The 19,746-nt window shown below is 37.4% G+C and overlaps 1 protein-coding gene across 1 annotated transcript in view; it reads left to right on the top strand.

Annotated features, from left to right (window-relative positions):
- Positions 1-19,746, top strand: part of LOC141349226 (molybdenum cofactor biosynthesis protein 1-like) — a 178,251-nt gene that overhangs the window by 24,660 nt on the left and 133,845 nt on the right. Inside the window, exons 2-5 of the mRNA XM_073869476.1 lie at positions 1,451-1,589; positions 3,121-3,288; positions 12,554-12,718; positions 15,332-15,393. Coding sequence (XP_073725577.1) covers positions 1,451-1,589; positions 3,121-3,288; positions 12,554-12,718; positions 15,332-15,393 — 534 coding nt within the window. The remainder of the gene's footprint in view (positions 1-1,450; positions 1,590-3,120; positions 3,289-12,553; positions 12,719-15,331; positions 15,394-19,746) is intronic.

Here is a 19,746-nt window from a genome sequence, read left to right as displayed (position 1 = left end):
CAGCGTTTTGAACCAGCTGAAGCTTGTTTACCTGATTTGCGTGACACTTCATGACATGCCTGCATCGCCTGTATTAACGCCCTTGCTAATAATCTCATTATTATGGTTAAATTCTTAACCTTATCTATTTTTACTTCTGTTATTCTTTAATTTTCTGTGGTAGTATCTAATTAATATGGTTTAACTCTTAATCCTAACAATTTTGTTACATCTCTTTGATTTTTCTGTGGTAGTATCGTAACCTAAAAACTTCTTCAGTAAATACGCTAATGCTAGTATATTGTTTGGAATTGGATTATTATATGCATCACTGATCTACTACTAACCAAAACAAAGACCTGCATGAACTCCATCCTAGACTATGTTCATATTATTTAATAAGAAACAACTCCATGTAACTTCAAATACTCCATCCTGAACTTTATTTAAAACTGCCATGCTCTGTTGTTTTTTCCTTTTGTAGGTTCTTTTTTATTCTATTACATGCAAAGCTGTTTTGGTATAATAAACAATTGTTAAAAGCATTATATAAATACATATATATATATAAAATATAAATTGAATTAAAATTAAACTAAAATATATAAAAAAAAAATTCTACACACTTTACCATACATTTTGAATGTTTAATTAAGGTTTGGGTTCTTCTTTAAAACACCATCATGTCATAATACAGCTCTTATTGGTTTTTTATAGCCAAATTTTTATAGCCTTTTTTGTGCTTTGCGGCAGGGGGTGGGATACAGCGAAACGTATCCAGGGTGGTGTATTGCCATTTTTCAGTTCGTTTGGAGTATGGTTACACCCCTAATGATTATAATGGATAATTAATACAATAGATACTAGTAATTATTATTCAAAGGTAATACTACTTCTACTAATAACAATATATAAATAAGGATTAATGAGATGCTGGGTTGATAAATATTAATCACTTTACCAGCATTCGCTCGAACTGTACATTGATCAACGCTCAAACAACTGTTCGAAGCATAATTGATGCTGTCTGTTATATGACTACTGTAAAACTAAGTTCCATTTAAGTTTGTCAACAATTTCCTTAACTTAGCAGGATAATGCATGTTGGGTTTACGTTCCTGTTTTTAAATTTTTTTTTGAGATGTTGCGCTAAAAAATGGGTGCGTGCTCAAGTGCACTTTGACTTACAAGCAAATCTTCAGACAGACTGATCGTTGTTGGGTATATTTGTGTGATAGGCTATATGACTTGTCCATATGTAGTAAAATGTCCAGAGCTTATCATTATTAACAGAAATTTTGTTACAATTTAATCTCATAGATATCATTTTATTGTCCATCCTTATTCTGGAATCAAAAACTGCAAGTAATTTTATTGGATCTTTAAACTGACAGCCTTTAAAAAATTATCTGATATCATTTTTTAAATTTGTCTGTATAGTTCCAAACATCCCAGCCCACTTTTTTTGCAGGTCAAAGAGCTTACAGTACCTGGTGGTCATAGGCAGGACCTTAAGGATGCCCTGCCCTTTTCAGCATTCCTTACTGACTCCTTCGGACGAAGACATAATTACCTTCGTATTTCCCTGACTGAGAAGTGTAATTTTCGCTGTAAGTCTCTCATAACAACATATTCTTTATAGAAACAAGTTAATTCCCAGTTCTTGTAAATTGACACTGTGTGTGTACCATATGTGGCTATTAATAAAACTGTAAATTGAAAAAAAAAACACCTGCTCTCCATATTGTGTAATTCATGTTGTTGTTAAATAAAGGAATAAGCCATTAGAGGCCATACACTTTAAAAGTATTTTATCACTACTAAGGATGTGTTCACAGATTACAAATGTTCAGTAAATAAATTTTAAAATAAAAATATAGCTGCAAGCAGCGATGGCGGGCCCTCGCACGTTTTTTTTATTGCTACACTGTGCCTCAGAGAAAACAATGCACGTTGGGCAAGTGTTTCAAGTGGGTAAATATTGGTGGGCTATTTAATGTAGTTTTCTGACCCATTTAGGGACTGTAGGTAAAATAAAACCCACATTTTAGACAAACGGGGGAGCTAGTGCGCGACTAGGAGGCACACCTATGTTTGACCTGTTTGTCCACACGCCGACAACATCATGTTGACCACATTTGGTGTCAATCGCATGAATATCCTAGGAGGGGTATTTAAAAGTTCACCGCATGCAGCTGTCAAAAAATACACCTTTATGACTGACACTTCCTTGCTCAAGTCAGAACAAGAATGCTACAGATAACTGGTGATAGCATGATAACCATCGATAACTACCATGTTAACGTTTACTATCTACCAGATTGATAATTCGCTCATCTACTAGCATAACTTGATTCATGAAGATAAATGAAGGACCAGATAGCTTCCATAACATAGTCAGGCAGACACCAAATTTCTTCAATACTTACTAGTCCAACAGCATGACGGCCAAGTCAGCATCGGTCGGGCAGCCCTTCTCCTCCTTTAGCTCACGCCAGCAGCAAACGCTGTACCAATGTTTATCCTCGTCCAGCCTTTAATTTTGTCACTCTCCCTTTTTCTCTTCCTAGACTCCTCCGACAAAACCTTTGCCGCCTTGGTTTTCGTTGCTGCTTTGGCCATGATAACAACATATAGTACACCCGCATGACAGCACAAAGAAATGCTAGTTAGGCTCTCACGTCCGAACTTGAGGAAATGGGGGTGGGGGGCGGAAGTGAGGTATGCCGTAAAGCAGTCAAATTTTGTTGTTATTTTTGTGCTTGGGTTACTACCCGCACCCGTAAGTTCCGTAGTGCCAGTAAAAGCGATACAGACCCCATCAGGCTATGGCATACGTGTAATTCAACCTATTGAAGGTCAATGTACCATCACAGGGGTCTTGGAAATATATTATGAAGGTTAAAAAACTATATAGTGTTGCTTTAAAAGTATGACACACATTAATATAGAATTTTGATGTTTAGATGTGTTGGTGTTTATATCCGCTATGCCAGAGTGGCCTCAGACTCATTAGTATTGTGAGTTCAATAAAGCTTGAGGTTAATCATATTTCATGCAATGTTTTTTTAGCTACGGCTATTTACTAGCTTTTTGTTAAAGATACAAATTAATATTGAATGATGTTCTTCCATCCCCTAGGTCAGTACTGTATGCCTGAGGAGGGAGTTACACTCACACCTCGCTCTGAGCTTTTAACAGCAGAGGAGGTGCTGACATTAGCCAGACTTTTTGTGCTAGAGGGGGTGAACAAGATACGCTTGACTGGAGGAGAACCCCTCATTCGGAAAGATATTTTGGATATCATAGGTAATCTTTAAAAAAGTTAATGTGCCATGGTGAATCTTTGGTAAACACTGGACATGTGCATGCACTGAAGGTTTATGGGGCATATATATCCCATATATCACACATTCACAGGCAGATGTACCTGTATATGTACCTATACCAATGTATAAAATATTAATTTAATAGTAAAGCAGTGATGCTTTAATGTGATAATATAAAAGACCATGTACCCGTAAATTATGATAAGAAAACGTGTCTTTCTATTACTACGTAGTCTAAACAAACGACTCTTGTAAATTGCTTCATTGTAGTTAATCAAACATATTTAATGCAACCAGCCTAATCGCTAATCACAAACACATGACTAAGTCTAACGCTTTGGTTGGTATAATTAATGTTTTTTTTTTTTTGTATTCATTAAATGGAGAAAAACTATTCAGTGTAGTGTATGTTTAGAAAGAAAATACCTTATACTTGTCGCATTTTCCAGGATACTTGATCAAAAGAGAGGCTGACATCAAGAGTTTTTAAACAAAAATAATCTGTACAAAAGATGTTGTGGAGAAATAAAGTTCTTGGTGGAAGAAATAAATATAGAAATGAATGACAGAGCTAGAAAGAAGTGAAAAGACTAAAGGAATTCAGCATGAAGTGAGTAAAGAGGTGGAAGAGAGAGGGTTAAGAGAGAAATGGAGCTCAGACATTAAAAGCGAGAAGATAGCTTAAAACAACAGCACCCTGTGTGTCAGATGCCGATGGTTTGTTGTGTTCATAGTCCCTTTCAAATATTTTTTACATCAATATAAAATATTTTATTTAACCTATAATCACATAAAGGACCATACCTTAATATATATTTTTACCTAGCTTATCCTGGTTCCCCTCAGTGCTTTTGTACATACTGGTGAAATATATGTTATATACAGAGTTATATACTTTCAGAGTTATATACTTTCAAATAAAGACTTTAGAAAAAAAATCAAAAGCACCTATTTAGTTTTGTGTTTATTAACGGACTGACAACACATACAGCCATGTTTACCACTTTCAACCATGTTTTATGTAATTCCAAAGGGTTTCCTGTAAAATGATACCAAACTTTTGTATGTAAACCTGTCCATGTGGGTATAGGAAATTGGGTAGGCCAAATCCAGGCGCAAATCCCCAAAATGGGTGTAACCAATTGAGCAGATTTGAAGTAGGCAGGTGTATGATGCCTGAGAATTTTGTTTTTGTAAAGACTGCTCAACTTCATCACTTTTGTGATGCGAGTTAGGATATGGTACAGTAAGTTACATCAGACTTACAAATAGAGATGTTAACCGATGACCGTTTGACCGATAGTTGACTGTATCAACGTAACCGGTCAAAGTTGTCAGTTTTCGATAAAAAAAAATGATCTCTAATTTAGGCTATTATAGATAGTGGACTAAACGCTACTACAGTTAGTCATCTCTTGCCAAGATCTTTTTGTGTGAAGTGAACAAATGCCTCACACTCAGTTTTTCATAAAAAAACATTTGGCACGAGGTCACTGCGTTTGGTTTCACAGGCTCATAAGGTTTGTGAAAAGTAAATGCTACCGGCTATTTTTTGGTAAATTCCTTTTTTTGAATAGTAAATAAAATACAGCAATTTGAGATTGTGTTCCAAATAATTAACATTTACGTCTTTTTAGGCTAACAGTAAAGTGCAGATTAAGTTTTGTAAATCCTCAGACATGATTTTTACCACTTAATTCAGTTTTGCTTTGTAGAAAGCATTTCTTTAAAGTGAATTTCGTTTGTATAAATTGTATCTAAATTTTAATAAATGTTCTATCAACCAATTGCATGTATTTAATAAATAAAAAGCAAATATAGCAGAGAATATAATAACCGGTCCGTGCATGAAGGCGACGGCACTGCGCGTTCACTTGCATTGCATTGTTAACTAGAACACACCTCATCATAATTGAATACAACTCAGTGTAGGCCTATATGCCTCATACATTAGCATTAAATATATTTGCTGCATTTGTTCTAGAACAGACAAGGGCTTTCTCGCACAGAGTGAGTTAGACCTGCCTTGGCCGGTGCGTCCTTTAGGCATTCTGAAGGTGCCCGTTTTATCCATTGGTTTTATCGTGTTGCAGTCTATTAGGCAACATTCCGCATAAGATGGGCTTAGATTTGAAAATACATCACATCTACATTTCAGTTGTAACAGATAGCCTAAGGTGATGATGATCATCATCTTTCTTTATTATTGTTACTACCTCAAACTAAAGCGCGTCTCTTCTGAGCTGTCATTTTCTTAAATGAGCCACGGCAATTTTCAAATGAGCTTCACAAACGTCTTTATTTTCAACGTGATCACCTTGTACCTTAACCATTTCGAAACTAAGCAGCCATTTGTCCTCCGATTCGGCTCTGCGTTTGCATGTTCCGCGCTGTAGGGGATTTAAAAAAGTGTTGTGAGTGGAAGGGTAACGCCGGGCTGTGTGTGTGTGTGTGTGTGTGTGTGTGTGTGTGTGTGTGTGTGTGTGTGTGTACCTGGTAATTATCACGTTGTGGGGACCAATTGTCCCCATAAAGATATACCAGTGTTTTTGTGACCTTGTGGGGACATTTTGATGTCTCCATGAGGAAACATGCTTATAAATCAAACAGAATTATGTTTATTGAAAATGTGAAGTAGCAGAAAGTCTTGTGTGATGGTTGGGGTTAGGGAATGGTGTAGTTAAGGGAAATAGAATATACAGTTTGTGTGGTATAAAATGCATTACGTCTATGGAATGTCCCCACAAAACATGGAAACCAGAGTGTGTGTGTGTGTGTGTGTGTGTGTGTGTGTGTGTGTGTGTGTGTGTGTGTGTGTGTGTGTGTGTGTGTGAGAGCTGGAGGCAGAGAGATGCGACAGAGTTGCGAAATTGCAGGCGCAGCTCGAAATGGCTGTTATTTCAAATAGCGTAGCATATTTTAAACTAATAGCCCTATCGGTTAACCGGTTTCAACCGGCTAATGAGGCCCGGTGGCTGGTCAAGAAATATTTTTGTTTTCGCCATCCCTCTTACAAATGGTATCAAAAACATTCACATCACCTTTGCACTGTGAAAAGCGAGAGTAGTCCCACTGAAACTGATGACCATTCCAAGACTTGAGCTTGCAGCTCCAAAACTTGCTGTAAAAGTAGATTAGGGCTGGGACGGTTGTAATTACCATCGCGGTGGTGGAGTCAACCGGCGGTCAAGAAGTGTGCCCCGCGGTGGTGTGCACGTCGCAAATTATGAAAAATATAAAGTACAATCTCGCCGAGTGAGATGTCTTCAGGTTCGTGTTAACGCAAACAGCCAGCAGACGCGGAGTTAATGTGCTAATTTGCAAGGGAAGGAAACTGATATCAGTGATGACTCGCTGGCTTGGGGGCGGAACAATGAAGAAAGATATTGGCCGTTTCTCAAGCCGAAGACTGTAGCCTCCGGAGGTCGAATTTGCAAGCTGCATACGTCATCAAGACTTATAACATTAACAATTATAAAATTGACTTATTCTTTGTTAGTCATACATTGTTGTAATATGCTTATGCCTTGCAAATGTCTGAAAATAATAAACCAGGCTTGATGACATATACAGCCGCGACCTCTGGAGGCTGCAGCCTTCAGATTGAGATACGTCTGTTCTCTCTTGGTCAAAAAAAAGTATCAATCTGCGCTACCAGTACACCATCAAAACGTGTTTTCAGCACGGCTGGAAACATTATAACCCCAAAAAGATTTGTCACTTGTTGTTTCATGAGTGGAAGTGCTACAATGAATAAACACGCAGAAATGCGCCAATCTCCTGTGTGCTCCGGGGCTCAGCTCGAGCAGCCACCGAAATCGGCAAGCACATACGCACAGTTGCTTCACGTGACCGCGCCACTTCCCCCCTTTTCAAAGCTTGTGGGCGCTTTAGAGCATCTTTTGTTGCTAAGTAACCTAAGCATTGCTTGACGCTGTGACGGTATGTTGCCAACAGGATTGCATTGATTCATAACCTCTCCCAAGTTCATCAGTGGAGATATGTATGTTCTGGAGACAACCCAGCAGATGAAGCCTCACGTGGATTACAAATAGAATCCCTCTTGAATTCTAGATGGTTGAACGGTAGCTTCTTGACAAAAGAGGAATCTGAATGGCCTGAGGTTCCAGAAGATCTGAGTTACATCTCACCAAGTGATACAGAGGTAAAAAAGGAAATCACCATGAACTGCATGAACCTGCAAAACAATGCAACTTCCAGAATTATTGAGTACTATTCTTCATGGAAGAAACTTTTGAGAGCTACTGCATGGTGGGTGAAGCTCAAAAGACTACTGATGCTTAGAAATCAAAAAGCTAATTCCAACATTGAGCAAAAAGCATTGACACCAGAAAACTTGGACAAAGCCAAGAAATCTATAATTCACTATGAACAACAGCACTACTTTGACCAGGAACTTACACTTTTGAGAGAAGGCAAATCCATCAAATCCGGTAGCTCCATATGCAAACTAGATCCAATCATTGATAAGGGCATTTTAAGAATTGGAGGAAGACTAAGTAAAGCAGCCATGCCGGTGAGTCTAAAAAACCAAAAACCAACACATATCCAAATTGATCCTGCGTGATATCCATCAAAGGGTTGGACACTCAGGAAGAAATCACATGCTCTCACAGTTAGGTCAGAGGTTCTAGTTACCTACTGCCAACTCTTCCGCTAGAAAGATAATAAAATCTTGTGTCTTCTGCAGACGAATGCAAGCTAAAGTTGGAGAACAGAAAATGGCTGACTTACCAGAGAAGCATTTTGCTTCTGACCTATCACCTTTCTCACATGTAGGTATTGACTATTTTGGACCTATAGAAGTCAAGAGAGGTTGCTCTTAGTGAAAAGATGGGGAGTGATATTCACCTGCCTGGCTAGTCAAGCCATTCATCTCGAAGTGGCTAATACACTTGACACAAACTCTTGTATCAATGCTATTCGACGATTCTTATGTTGAAGAGGACCAGCACTGATCATCAGAACAGATTGTGGAACCAATTTTGTGGGTGCACAGAAAGAATTGGAGATCGTATTCAACCAGATTGACTATCACAAAATTCAAGAAGCATTGCTGAATAATCATGTCAAATAGATATTTAATCCACCACATGCAGCCCACTTTGGAGGAGCCTGGGAGAGGCTAATCAGACTAGTGAAAAAGTTATTGCTTTCAGTAATAAAACAACAGACACTGGACGATGATATGATACAAACAGCTTTGTGTGAATTTAAATGCATTCTCAAAGACCGGCCCATCACAACTGTATCAGGTGACCCAAATGACCTCGAACCCCTAACACCAAATCATCTTCTTCATCTGAAATCCAAGCCTCTATTACCACCTGTACTATTCAGTAAGGCTGACTTGTATACTAAAAAACGATGGAAACAAGTACAATGCCTTGCAGACCTCTTCTGGCAAAGATGGACTACTGAAAATCTTTCATTGAGGAAGCAATGGCAAAGTGGGCCAAAACCAAGAGAAACTTCAAGGTAAATGACATAGTAATCATAGTATAGTATACATAGTCAAAATAAGATTATCATTATTATTTAGAAACTTACTTTGAGTTAGCTTATAAATCCTGACGAAATTAATCGTGAGGCGTTACCTGGACTTTTGAATGCGGTTGTGCGCGGATGAACGCAAAGATGCGCGGATATGGATTTGTGCGTGTATGCATCAGTGCGACTGCTGCGTTGCTTTTACAAGCATAATATAGTGCATATAGATCAGTTTTTGCCGCTATTATCTTTATAAGGGAACACACTAGTTAACTGCTAAAATTTAAACTTGAGATTTACATCGGGGCACAAAAGATTTACACTGGGGCACGTAAAAGGGGTCTAGCGACGCCCCTGATTAGCTGTAACAATCATAGTAAATTAAGTAAGGGATGTAGTGTATTGAGTTGTTATTGAACTAATTTAAACATAATTTTAAAGTAGACATTCCAAGCATTATGTAGTAGGGGTGGCAAGGTTCACAGTTTTCGGTTCTGTACGGTTGTTGTTGTTGTTGTTGTTTTTAATCGTTAACAATCCAGAAATTTACTTCAGCAAATCTTTAAAGATCTTCATGCAGAACATGGACAGAAATAAGCACAGGGCCATGATTGGACAAATATATTAGGCTATCATTTAATGTGAAATTTTGCGAGGGTCGGCAGATTGACAGCTGAGCAGTCAGCAGTGTTTGAATAAACGCTTATATTTATAATTACCTGATAAATTGATGATATAATTGCAGTTATTCCAAAGGGATGTCCAAAAAAACTCTAGTAGAGTGTTAAATGTTTTAAGTTTAATGTCTCTTTCTCGCCGTCCTGCGTAAACCCAAGCCGGTGATGGCATACTGCCGCGTGATGAGCTTGCATCTTGCATTACCTTAAATTACCCTAAATTATGCTCATACAGATAAAAGTAAAACAACATTCAAAACTGTAAATGGCGTAAAAACTGTAAAATGCTTTATTAAATAATTTAAAAAAAGGGTTTTGTGCTGCATCGGTTTTGGAGCGCGTCACACAAAAAATAAACTCATATAGGCTAGGCTACTTTTGAATTCGTTTTGTTCATTTGCAAATTATGTAAGTGAAACACATTTCGTCTACGCTTATTTATTTTAGAATTTTCTCACCAAAGATAGACGTAATCATCATGTTCTATTGATTTTAATGCTATTTGCGCATGAAACTAAACCCTTGGGGGAAATTATTTATAAATGAGTCAACAACGCCAATCAGGGTATGAACTTATTTCTCTACTTAAGTCTGGCAAACGTAATAGTGATACAGCAAACACCGAAAATTTTATAGGATTAGATTTGGAAGTTAGATTATGATGAAAACAGAGGTCCTGGCTTTTTTTCTGGCTTTATTTTTTTGATGCGTTTCTGAAAGGACTTCACTGATGGAGAGAGAACAGAATGCGCATCATGTTTAACGTTTTAAATGAGGTATAAATCATATCTGTATGTCCAAAATCAGCAGAGTAATCTAAGTCTCTTTGCATAGTGATTGAAAAATCAAGAGTTTGTGGCACCTGCGATGCAATCGTGACAGAACAATGAACACATACTATCAACTGAAAAAAGCACAAATGTCAGTGCAGGTCAAAACTTCCACAGGTCTCCAACACCTCAAAGGCCTCAGAGCCGTGGTCTCAAACTCCTGGCCAGCAAGCCATTTGGGTCCCTCACTCCCCCTCTCTGCGGCCCCAATGTTCTGTCAAAAATGTAATATAATCAGAGATTAGGATTTTTATTTACTTAGTTTCATATTCGTTTGATTATTGATGTAAACATTTAAGAGGCTCCACAGTCGCATCTAAAAATGTGTGGCAAGGCTTTCTTCTTTCCAAAGCGATTGCGAGGTTGTGCTTTGTGCGTTGCTAAGCAACCATGTCCCGCACTCTGTATGCAGCTCACTTATCTATCTTAAGTATATGTGAAAGTTTATCATTATGTTGCTTGCTATACAGTTAAACATAAAGCAGTGGTCTTATATAAATTTTTACAGAGATGAAAGTTCTTGCGAGAGTCTATTCTCAACGGATCTTGCGCATTGTACGGTACCCATAATGCACATTGGCCTCTTATGGGGCTAGTTATTTTCGTTTAGAAAGTTTTAAATATTCTATTACAAAATCACATAATTTACCCTTAGATGGCCTTTATTTATCCCCTGTAGCGGTTTGGATTAATTTTGTTAAACATGTATGCACATTCTTTAGACTTGAAGTAAGTGGACCCCATTTTCCAAATTTATAAAACTTTGAAGAGCAAGGGCATTTTCTTAAATAACTGAAAATGTGTTATTCTGAAAGATGGTGGGCATATGTATCTCGGATGACTAGATGGTAAATAAATCATGGGGAAATTTTCATTTTTGCATGAACTATTGCTTTAAGAGTTTGCCAGTATATAAGAATGAATTATATGTATGAATAGTAATAAAAATATTAATTGTTTAAAAGATTGACATAAATTAGTTCATTTTAAGTATTATTTTCTCTTGTATAGTGAGGATTGTTCTTTATTAAAGAATGTTTATTTTTATCCGATTACTTGATTTATCAATAGAAAAATCAGTAGAATACTAGATTACTAAAATAATTGATCATGCAATTATCATGCTAAGTGTTCGTATCTACGTAGATTGAGACAGGCAGAAGATTCAAACTATATGCTGACTCATTTCAGTGATTCAGATTCGACTCCCTACTTTAGAAAGCCAATAACTTCATGCACTTTTTGGTTTAACTACATCATTTACATTTATGGACAGCTACATCATACACTGCAATACAGGTCATTTTCGATTTTGGATCTGTTTGGCACTTTAAGATTGCATGCTGTGACAAAATCTAAAGGGGCTTTAAAGAAGTATTAGTTTATGGGTGTGCACACTGGTTATGCAACCTGGTTATTTGTAAAATTTTTACTTGCCATTTTTTCACCCCAGAATTATTGTTATTTCTATTCAGTTAAATGTTAAGTTTGGAATTTCGCAATCAAGTGGAATCCTGTTGGAACCTGTTCCACTTTTGTTTCATTTTTTTCCTGCTGTGATTTACAATCACAGCAGGCAGCTTCAATGTTCAGATGTTTAGACATTCATGGCATGACCCAGAATTTCCATTTCCAAGTCTAATTTATAGTGCATATTTTAACTCTACATTCTATATTTAGTATTTATGCTTGTATCCAAAGCTATGCAGAGTAGGACCAAATGGAGATCGAATCAATTAAATCGGTTAAGTTAAAGCATTCAAATTAATGTTACAGTGAGAGAATTCTGATACTCATGCTTTTGGCCACTGGTCATGTGCTACATGTCATTTGCTACATGTCTCGTGCTTTTTCTCATCTGAACACAATCCTTCAAACAAGCCCAACATAAGATTATATAAGAGTTAGGTTTAAAAACCAGATAACTCTGGGGGTTTTTTTAAATATTGTTTTTTAATTGTGTATTCCCGATAATATCAAATCAAACTGCAGTTGGATTGTTTTGATTTAAGCCTTCATTACTAAAAAATAAATACAGCTAAGTAGCACAATAAAACACAATAAAAACATGACAACATAATAATAAACATGTTTCGAAATTTGAGTTAATCTGGTTTTGGAACCAAACTTTTTATATTTATCTTCACAAACGGTGTTCAAACATGTTTAATACATAATTGTATGCATTTAACAATGCATAATTAATTTGTTTTTGTTTTTTCTTAAGTGGAATTGAGAAGGTTGGAGGGTCTGAAGACCATTGCTGTCACCACTAATGGCATGAATTTGACCAGACTGCTGCCTGGTCTTATGAAGGCTGGAGTAGATCTCCTTAACATCAGCTTAGACACTCTAGTCCCTGCCAAATTTGAGTTCATCACTAGACGTAAAGGTAAAAGACTCTGTTGATTACCAAAATACATATTACAAAACTTAGGCAAGCTAGCTTTAGGTTTTTACATGAGATTGTATACTTTGTAGAATTCAGAAAGATACAAATAAGAAAGAAAAAAGTGTCCTGCATAAAGAAGTGTAGACAGTTGGAGGCAACTGATTTGTTGTACAAAGGTAGCAGCGGAGTGAAAATCATTGAGGGCATTGAGCAGTTTAGCTCTGTTTTAAGCTTGTGTGAGAAATGTTAAGACCTGTTGCACAATGCCATTTTCAATGGCTACCCAGGTAGGTTTTAGTTTAAAAAAAAACATTTATATATTTTTATATATATTATACATTTATATATAATTATAAAGGATTATTAGGAACAACATACTAATACTGTGTTTAACCCCCTTTCGCCTTCAGAACTGGCTTAATTCTACGTGCCATTGATTAAACAAGGTGCTGAAAGCATTCTTTAGAAATGTTGGCCCATATTGATAGGATAGCATTTTGCAGTTGGAGATTTGTGGAATGCACATCCAGGGCACAAAGCTCCCGTTTCACCACCTCTTAAAGATGCTCTATTGGGTTGAGATCTGGTGACTCTGGGGGCCATTTAAGTACAGTGAACTCATTGTCATGTTCAAGAAACCAATTTGAAATGATTCAAGCTTTGTGACATGGTGCATTATCCTGCTGGAAGTAGCCATCAGAGGTTGGGGACATTGTGGTCATAAAGGGATTAGGGATGTGCATTTATGTCATTTTTCATTTCGATTAATCCATAGGTCTGAAGAACGAGTACTCGATTAACTGGGGCCGGGGCGTACACGTCATGGTGAAAATGAAAATATTTTTATTAAAAACACTCAAATAAAACTTATTTTTGACGAAACTATGACAGAACAACACATACTAGATGATTAATAAATTAAATGTTTTTTACAGGAATAGTTGCGTGATGAAGAGAAACTAAAGGGTTAATAAACACAAACCGAAGCGCTTTCTATATGACGCACTCTGCGTAATATTAAGCCTTTATACAACATAAATGTACAACGTGCATATATCTGAATAAAATGCAAGACTTCTATGTTTTCAAACACATCGAGTCAAAGCACAAGCTTCATAACATTAAACAGCTTTCAGTCTTTTGCTATCCTTTTAGCAATTAGCTGTGTCGTGTCATCCCCTTACCTGTTCTCAGTCAAGATGTAAATCTTAATGCTCGTGTGGCTCTCTGGTATCTCTTGGCATTTGATGTTTAAATATGAGATGATAACCCATTGAACTTTTGACGGGCTTGTACATTTTGCACCTGACTGACTGTATTTCCGAAAATCACGGCATCCTTTTAAACCATAGTGCCGGCTTCACGCGATCGGCGGGCTGCCGCACAATGCGCGGATCGGCGGGTTGCTGTGGCACGGGTGCATGGAATTATCTGTTTGTTTATGAATCATGCATGGCAATGTTACTGATGTCATACGCCGGTCTGCGTAGCTCAACACGATGTCAAACACACATCTCCAGACCCAGTCTTTACTACCACATGCGCTTGTAACACTAACCAGACATCCAAATGCCGCCATATCCACAATAAATAAATAAATAAACCCACATGATCATCGTTTTCGTGATCGATCATCAATGCCACGTACCAGTACTCGAGCAATCGAGTACTCGTGCCCATCCCTAAAAGGGATGGACATGATCAGAAACAATGCTCAGGTAGGCCGTGGCATTTAAACAATGCCCAATTGGCACTAAGAGGCCTAAAGTGTGCCAAGAAAACATCCCCCTCACCATTATACCACCACCAGCCTGCACGGTGGTAACAAGGCATGAATGATCCATGTTCTCATTCTGTTTACGCCAAATTCTGACTCTGCCATCTGAATGTCTCAACAGAAATCGAGACTCATCCGACCAGGCAACATTTTTTCAGTCTTCAACTGTACAATTTTGGTGAGCTTGTGCAAATTGTAGCCTCTTTTTCCTATTTGTAGTGGAGATGAGTGGTACCCGGTAGGGTCTTCTGCTGTTGTAGCCCATCCGCCACAAGGTTGTGCGTGTTGTGGCTTTACAAATGCTTTGCTGCATACCTTGAACGTCAAAGTTGCTCTTCTATTAGCTTGAATCAGCCCATTACCCTCTGACCTCTAGCATCAACAAGGCTACATACTGGATGTTTTTCCCTTTTCACACCATTTTTTTGTAAACCCTAAAAATGGTTGTGCGTGAAAATCCCAGTGACTGAGCAGACTGTGAAAACTCAGACCGGCCCTTCTGGCACCAACAACCATGCCACGCTCAGAAATGCTTAAATCACCTTTCTTTCCCATTCTGGAGATTGTCTTTACCAGGACCACACCCCTAAAAGCATAAAGCAACTGCCACGTGATTGCTTGATTAGATAATTGCATTAATGAGAAATTGAACAGATGTTCCTAATAATCCTTTAGGTCAGTGCAGTAAGATTTTAATCGATTGACTCAAAATCAATACTCAAAAATGTTTGTAGAAGAGAAGCATTGCACTAGATAGAAAATAGAAGAAATTGACATAAAAATGAAATATACAGTGTATATGAATATATGACGACAGTCTCCAATAACATTTGCAGGATTTTATAATGTAATAAAAGGCATTGAGAAGGCTATTGAAATGGGCTACAATCCAGTCAAGGTAAGCTGCTTTAGTGTTATATTTAATAAGAACATTGTAACATTTTTGATGGGGACATGTTTTTCTTTTTCAAGGTTTAATTTATTTTTTCATAAAGGCATGAGGATGTAGTTACTAATGAGTTGAAAAAGTTAACTTCCTTTTTCTGTGGTGGCGTGTAGATTGTGTTTGTTTGTTTTTTTGTTTGTTTGTTTGTTGTTTGTTATAACTTTGTTGTTATAACTTGTTTAGTTATATTTCACAATCTTATCTTATTTTTTTGATTAATTTATCTAACTTCATTTGCCATCATGCATCACTTTTTATTGCTGAGTTTTATGTCTGTGTTTGTTACTTTTTCAACTTTTCCTGGTGCTGTACATCTACTTTTTGTCTAAAATCAGTGCAGTATGTAATGATGGCATATGCACTTTATGTCACAAGTATAATTTAGCTTCTTCTGTCAGAGAAGTGACTTGTGATAAGTCTAAGGACGTTGTGCGGGTGAAGGAGATGGAAACTTTCATTGGAACGCTAGTTAGGGGCTAGTAAGAGTGAAAATGTTTAGGGTGTTTCTGTCACGGTTGGTATAACCGGATAATGGAAAATAATAATAGATGAACCCAAACGCAAGATGTATGAAAATATAACTATTTATTAACAGAAACTAAAACACCCACGAGGGGGTAAAAACAGAAGGAAACAGAAACACTGTGTTGGAACACAAAATAAACAGAACACGAGAAGAACTCGGATTTGAAAAACTGGTGACACATAAACACAGCTTCTACAAACAACGCACGCACACCACACAGAGAACACAAGGGCATTATATAGACAGCACATCAATGGGGAACAGGTGAACATAATTAATCACTTAAGACATGATTACATAAGGGAGTAGGGTAAAAGTGACAAGACACTGGGAACACGTGTTACACATACATGATGTGAAACAACACGTATTCCCACATAAAACAATGCTGCCCTGGTCCTGCCCTCTGGATAATAACCAAGGTCAGGCAAGACCATGACAGCCACAAAACACTGGGAACACGTGTCACACAGATATGATGTGAACACACGTGTTCCCACGTACACACACTGCTGCCCTGACCTTGCCCACAGAACATAGACCTGATCTACACTAAGGTCTGGCAAGATCACGACAGCAACAAGACACCGGGGACATGTGGCAGCCACACACAGAATGTGATCCCACATGTCCCCACACAGAACATGATACTGCCACGGTCCTGTCAGATGCACTCAGACCTACATCTAGCATGGATGTCTGACAGGACCATGACAGTTTCTAGTGTACACTGTAAAACCCGATAAGTTAACTCAACTTAAACCATTTGAGGAAACCGATTGCCTTAAACCATTTAAGTTCTAAAACATATCAGTATTGTAAACTCGTGAATTAAAGTGCATATGACACAATATATTTGTGTTGGTTTAGCCAATTATTTAGAGTAAATGTAACTTAAAGATTTTAAGTTTGCTTAAGTTCAAACCACTTAGTTGGTTTTAGTTAACTTAATAAATCTTATTAAGTTCACATAACTATACAGCTACTCAAATGGTTTGAGGAAACCAATTGCCTTAAACTCAAATCAATTAAGTTACATGAGTGCAGAAAATCATTAGTATAAAAAATGATGACAAAAATGGTACAATTTTTACAGTTAATTGAACAACTATTTATTTTACAAAAGGTTTTAGACATAAAACAAAAGTGTGCTGTTCAGTCCACAGTTTGTCCGTGCGGTTGTAAAATGTAGTAAAAAGAATCTACCAAAATTCAGGCCCTTGAAAGGTAGTAAAAGGTAACAAACGCAATTTCACTTGGTAGTATTTTTCGCTTAATATTTGTGTCTCCGTGTTTAAACTTCGTCTAGCATAGTTTAATAATATATACGGTGCTAACAGGACCTGAGTGAGTCGGAGTTGAAGTTTAAACAGTCTGTGCAGATTGAGTGCACACACCTAGTATTTTCTCATTCAAGGTTACGCGCCCACGTCAAGTTGCTGTGTGTGTGGTCACAAAACCTTAACATTTGTACTAGAGCTGCACGATTAATCGTTAAAAGATCGTGATCTCGATTCGACCCCCCCCCCAAACGATCTTAATCCAGCATTTTGACGATTCAGGTAATTATATTTTCAAGGAGGAAAGACGCAGTCTCGTCAGTTCTGAGTTCTCTCAACAAGACACAATCACAATGGCTGCGATGACGTGTTGACGTCCCATTTATTATTGCGCAGGCCAGATGTGCTCGTGCTCGCTCCACTGGTACAGCGGATGCTTTCGCCGAGAAGTTAGACAGAAGAAACAGAAACTAAAGAGAATGAGTGAGGCATAGCAATGCGCAGGTACGTCTGACAAGAACCTTAATGTTGTTTTAGTACCAAAAAGAGGATATTATTCCGGATCTTATCCCATTCGAAAGGGTTTTTAGCACAGGGGGAAACATTGGCCTTGTTCAAATAACCACACTTGCTGTCTTTGCACTTCACCACTTGACTACTTACCTTTACGTTGTCTTGTATTTTTCCCAAGTGTAGTGGGCATGATGATTAAGCGTGCATGTATATTTATTCACCCGATGGACGTTCACGCCGCCAGCGAATGCATTCTCTGGAATCCTCTCAAGCGGAGGTTTCCGCCTTCTGATTGGTTGCTGCAGAGCATTTCCGCCTTGCGATTATTTGCCGCTGAACCGCGTCATAGCTCATTACCATAAAGTAATGTTAGTCCATGTCTTCTTAAAATATATATATATTTTTTTTTCTTTAAATAAAATATATACATCAATCTACAATTAACATTAACCGAATTTAAAGATTATGTACACTTATCTGAAACTTTCAGAAGCATGATTCTTTGCACCTGTAAAAACTAATGTTAAACTTAATGTTGTACATCTTTAAAATTAACAAAGTTCTTGAGAATCGTGAAAGACCCGTGATCTTAATTTTAAGCAAAAGAATCGTGATTCTCATTTTATACAGAATCGTGCAGCTCTAATTTGTACACGCCGTTGAAACATAAACAACAGTGCTATAAGAAACTTTAAAAAGAGGGCCTTTGCTCTGACCTTGTTTGAGGGTGAGAGGTGCACAAACACGCAGGAGAGAGTGAGCGAGTGGAGTCCGGTTCTTCAACGCAACTGTAAACTTCCCGCACCACAACGTAAGGCGCGCCTCTCCCCTCATTCGATTGGACAATGGAAAGACACAAATGACGCAAAAACCACAAGGCGTTCAGCGCGCATAAACAGTGTGCAAACGCTCCCTGCCCATAGAATATCATTAAAAAAAGGGGCGCCTGCATCTGCCATAAACACTTTTGGTGTGATCAGTCCTTTAAAGTTACCTAAATTGGCTCCTGTATCTGTCACTCGTGTTAATCAAACAGCATTGAGAGAAAACTATTAACTAAATCACTATTAACAAATATATATATATATATATATATATATATATATATATATATATATATATATATATATACATAGTGTAGAAACCTTCATTTATGTCTGCATGATGGGGCGCATACGTCACAGACGTGTGTCCGATACCATGCCTATCATGAGTTGGAGGGCTTGTCTCTATTGCAACCCCTGGTTTTAATCCTATAATTACAGCCAACCTTTAAAAAAACTTTTGTGATGTCTTTGGGGGTACTTTTAGAAATACCTTGTTTTTAACGTGGTCAAATCCAAAACTCACTGTCGATGGTAGATTTGCATTGATCTCCCTGATCAAGAAAACAATGTCATCATAATATCCGGATTTTATCCTGTAAAGTACGTTTGATGTCTTTTGATCCCTGTTGATGAAGATGTTAATCTCTTTGCCTTCAGCAGTGTAATCAGTGATATACTTTATACCATTGTCGAGAACAAAGATAGCCTCTTTCTCATTAAATGTATACCATGACGTTGGATATTCAAATTCAATCAACCCCACCTCCCATTCTCCTTTCAGGTTCATAGTTCTTCTAAGCTGGTTGTATAATTAGATATTTTATTTCCCGCAAGAGCTGCTAAACAAGCATTGCAGGGCAATGTAACATAAAAGCCACCCTCAGCCATGGTAGATTTTTGCAAAAATTTGTCATCCCGCACAGCTGAAAAATAACAGTATACATTTTATCACACTGTGGCTCAAAATAAATGAAGAGCTCTTTTCCAAAACGCTATAAATCCATTTCAATAGTTTTCAGAAAAAGTAAATTTTTTACTTTTGTGAATATTCAATCTATTCTGTTAAAATAGTTTTTTGCTCAGTCTAAACATGTTGAATAATGATTATTTAATCAAACAATATTGTTGATTATAAATTCAATTTTTTTTTTCAAAAAAA

The sequence above is a fragment of the Misgurnus anguillicaudatus genome, chromosome 7 (assembly GCF_027580225.2).
Source record: "Misgurnus anguillicaudatus chromosome 7, ASM2758022v2, whole genome shotgun sequence".
In the NCBI taxonomy this organism is placed as follows: Eukaryota; Metazoa; Chordata; class Actinopteri; order Cypriniformes; family Cobitidae; genus Misgurnus; species Misgurnus anguillicaudatus.
Note: the sequence above shows the minus strand (reverse complement) of the source record. Positions and strands in the feature narration are given on the sequence as shown.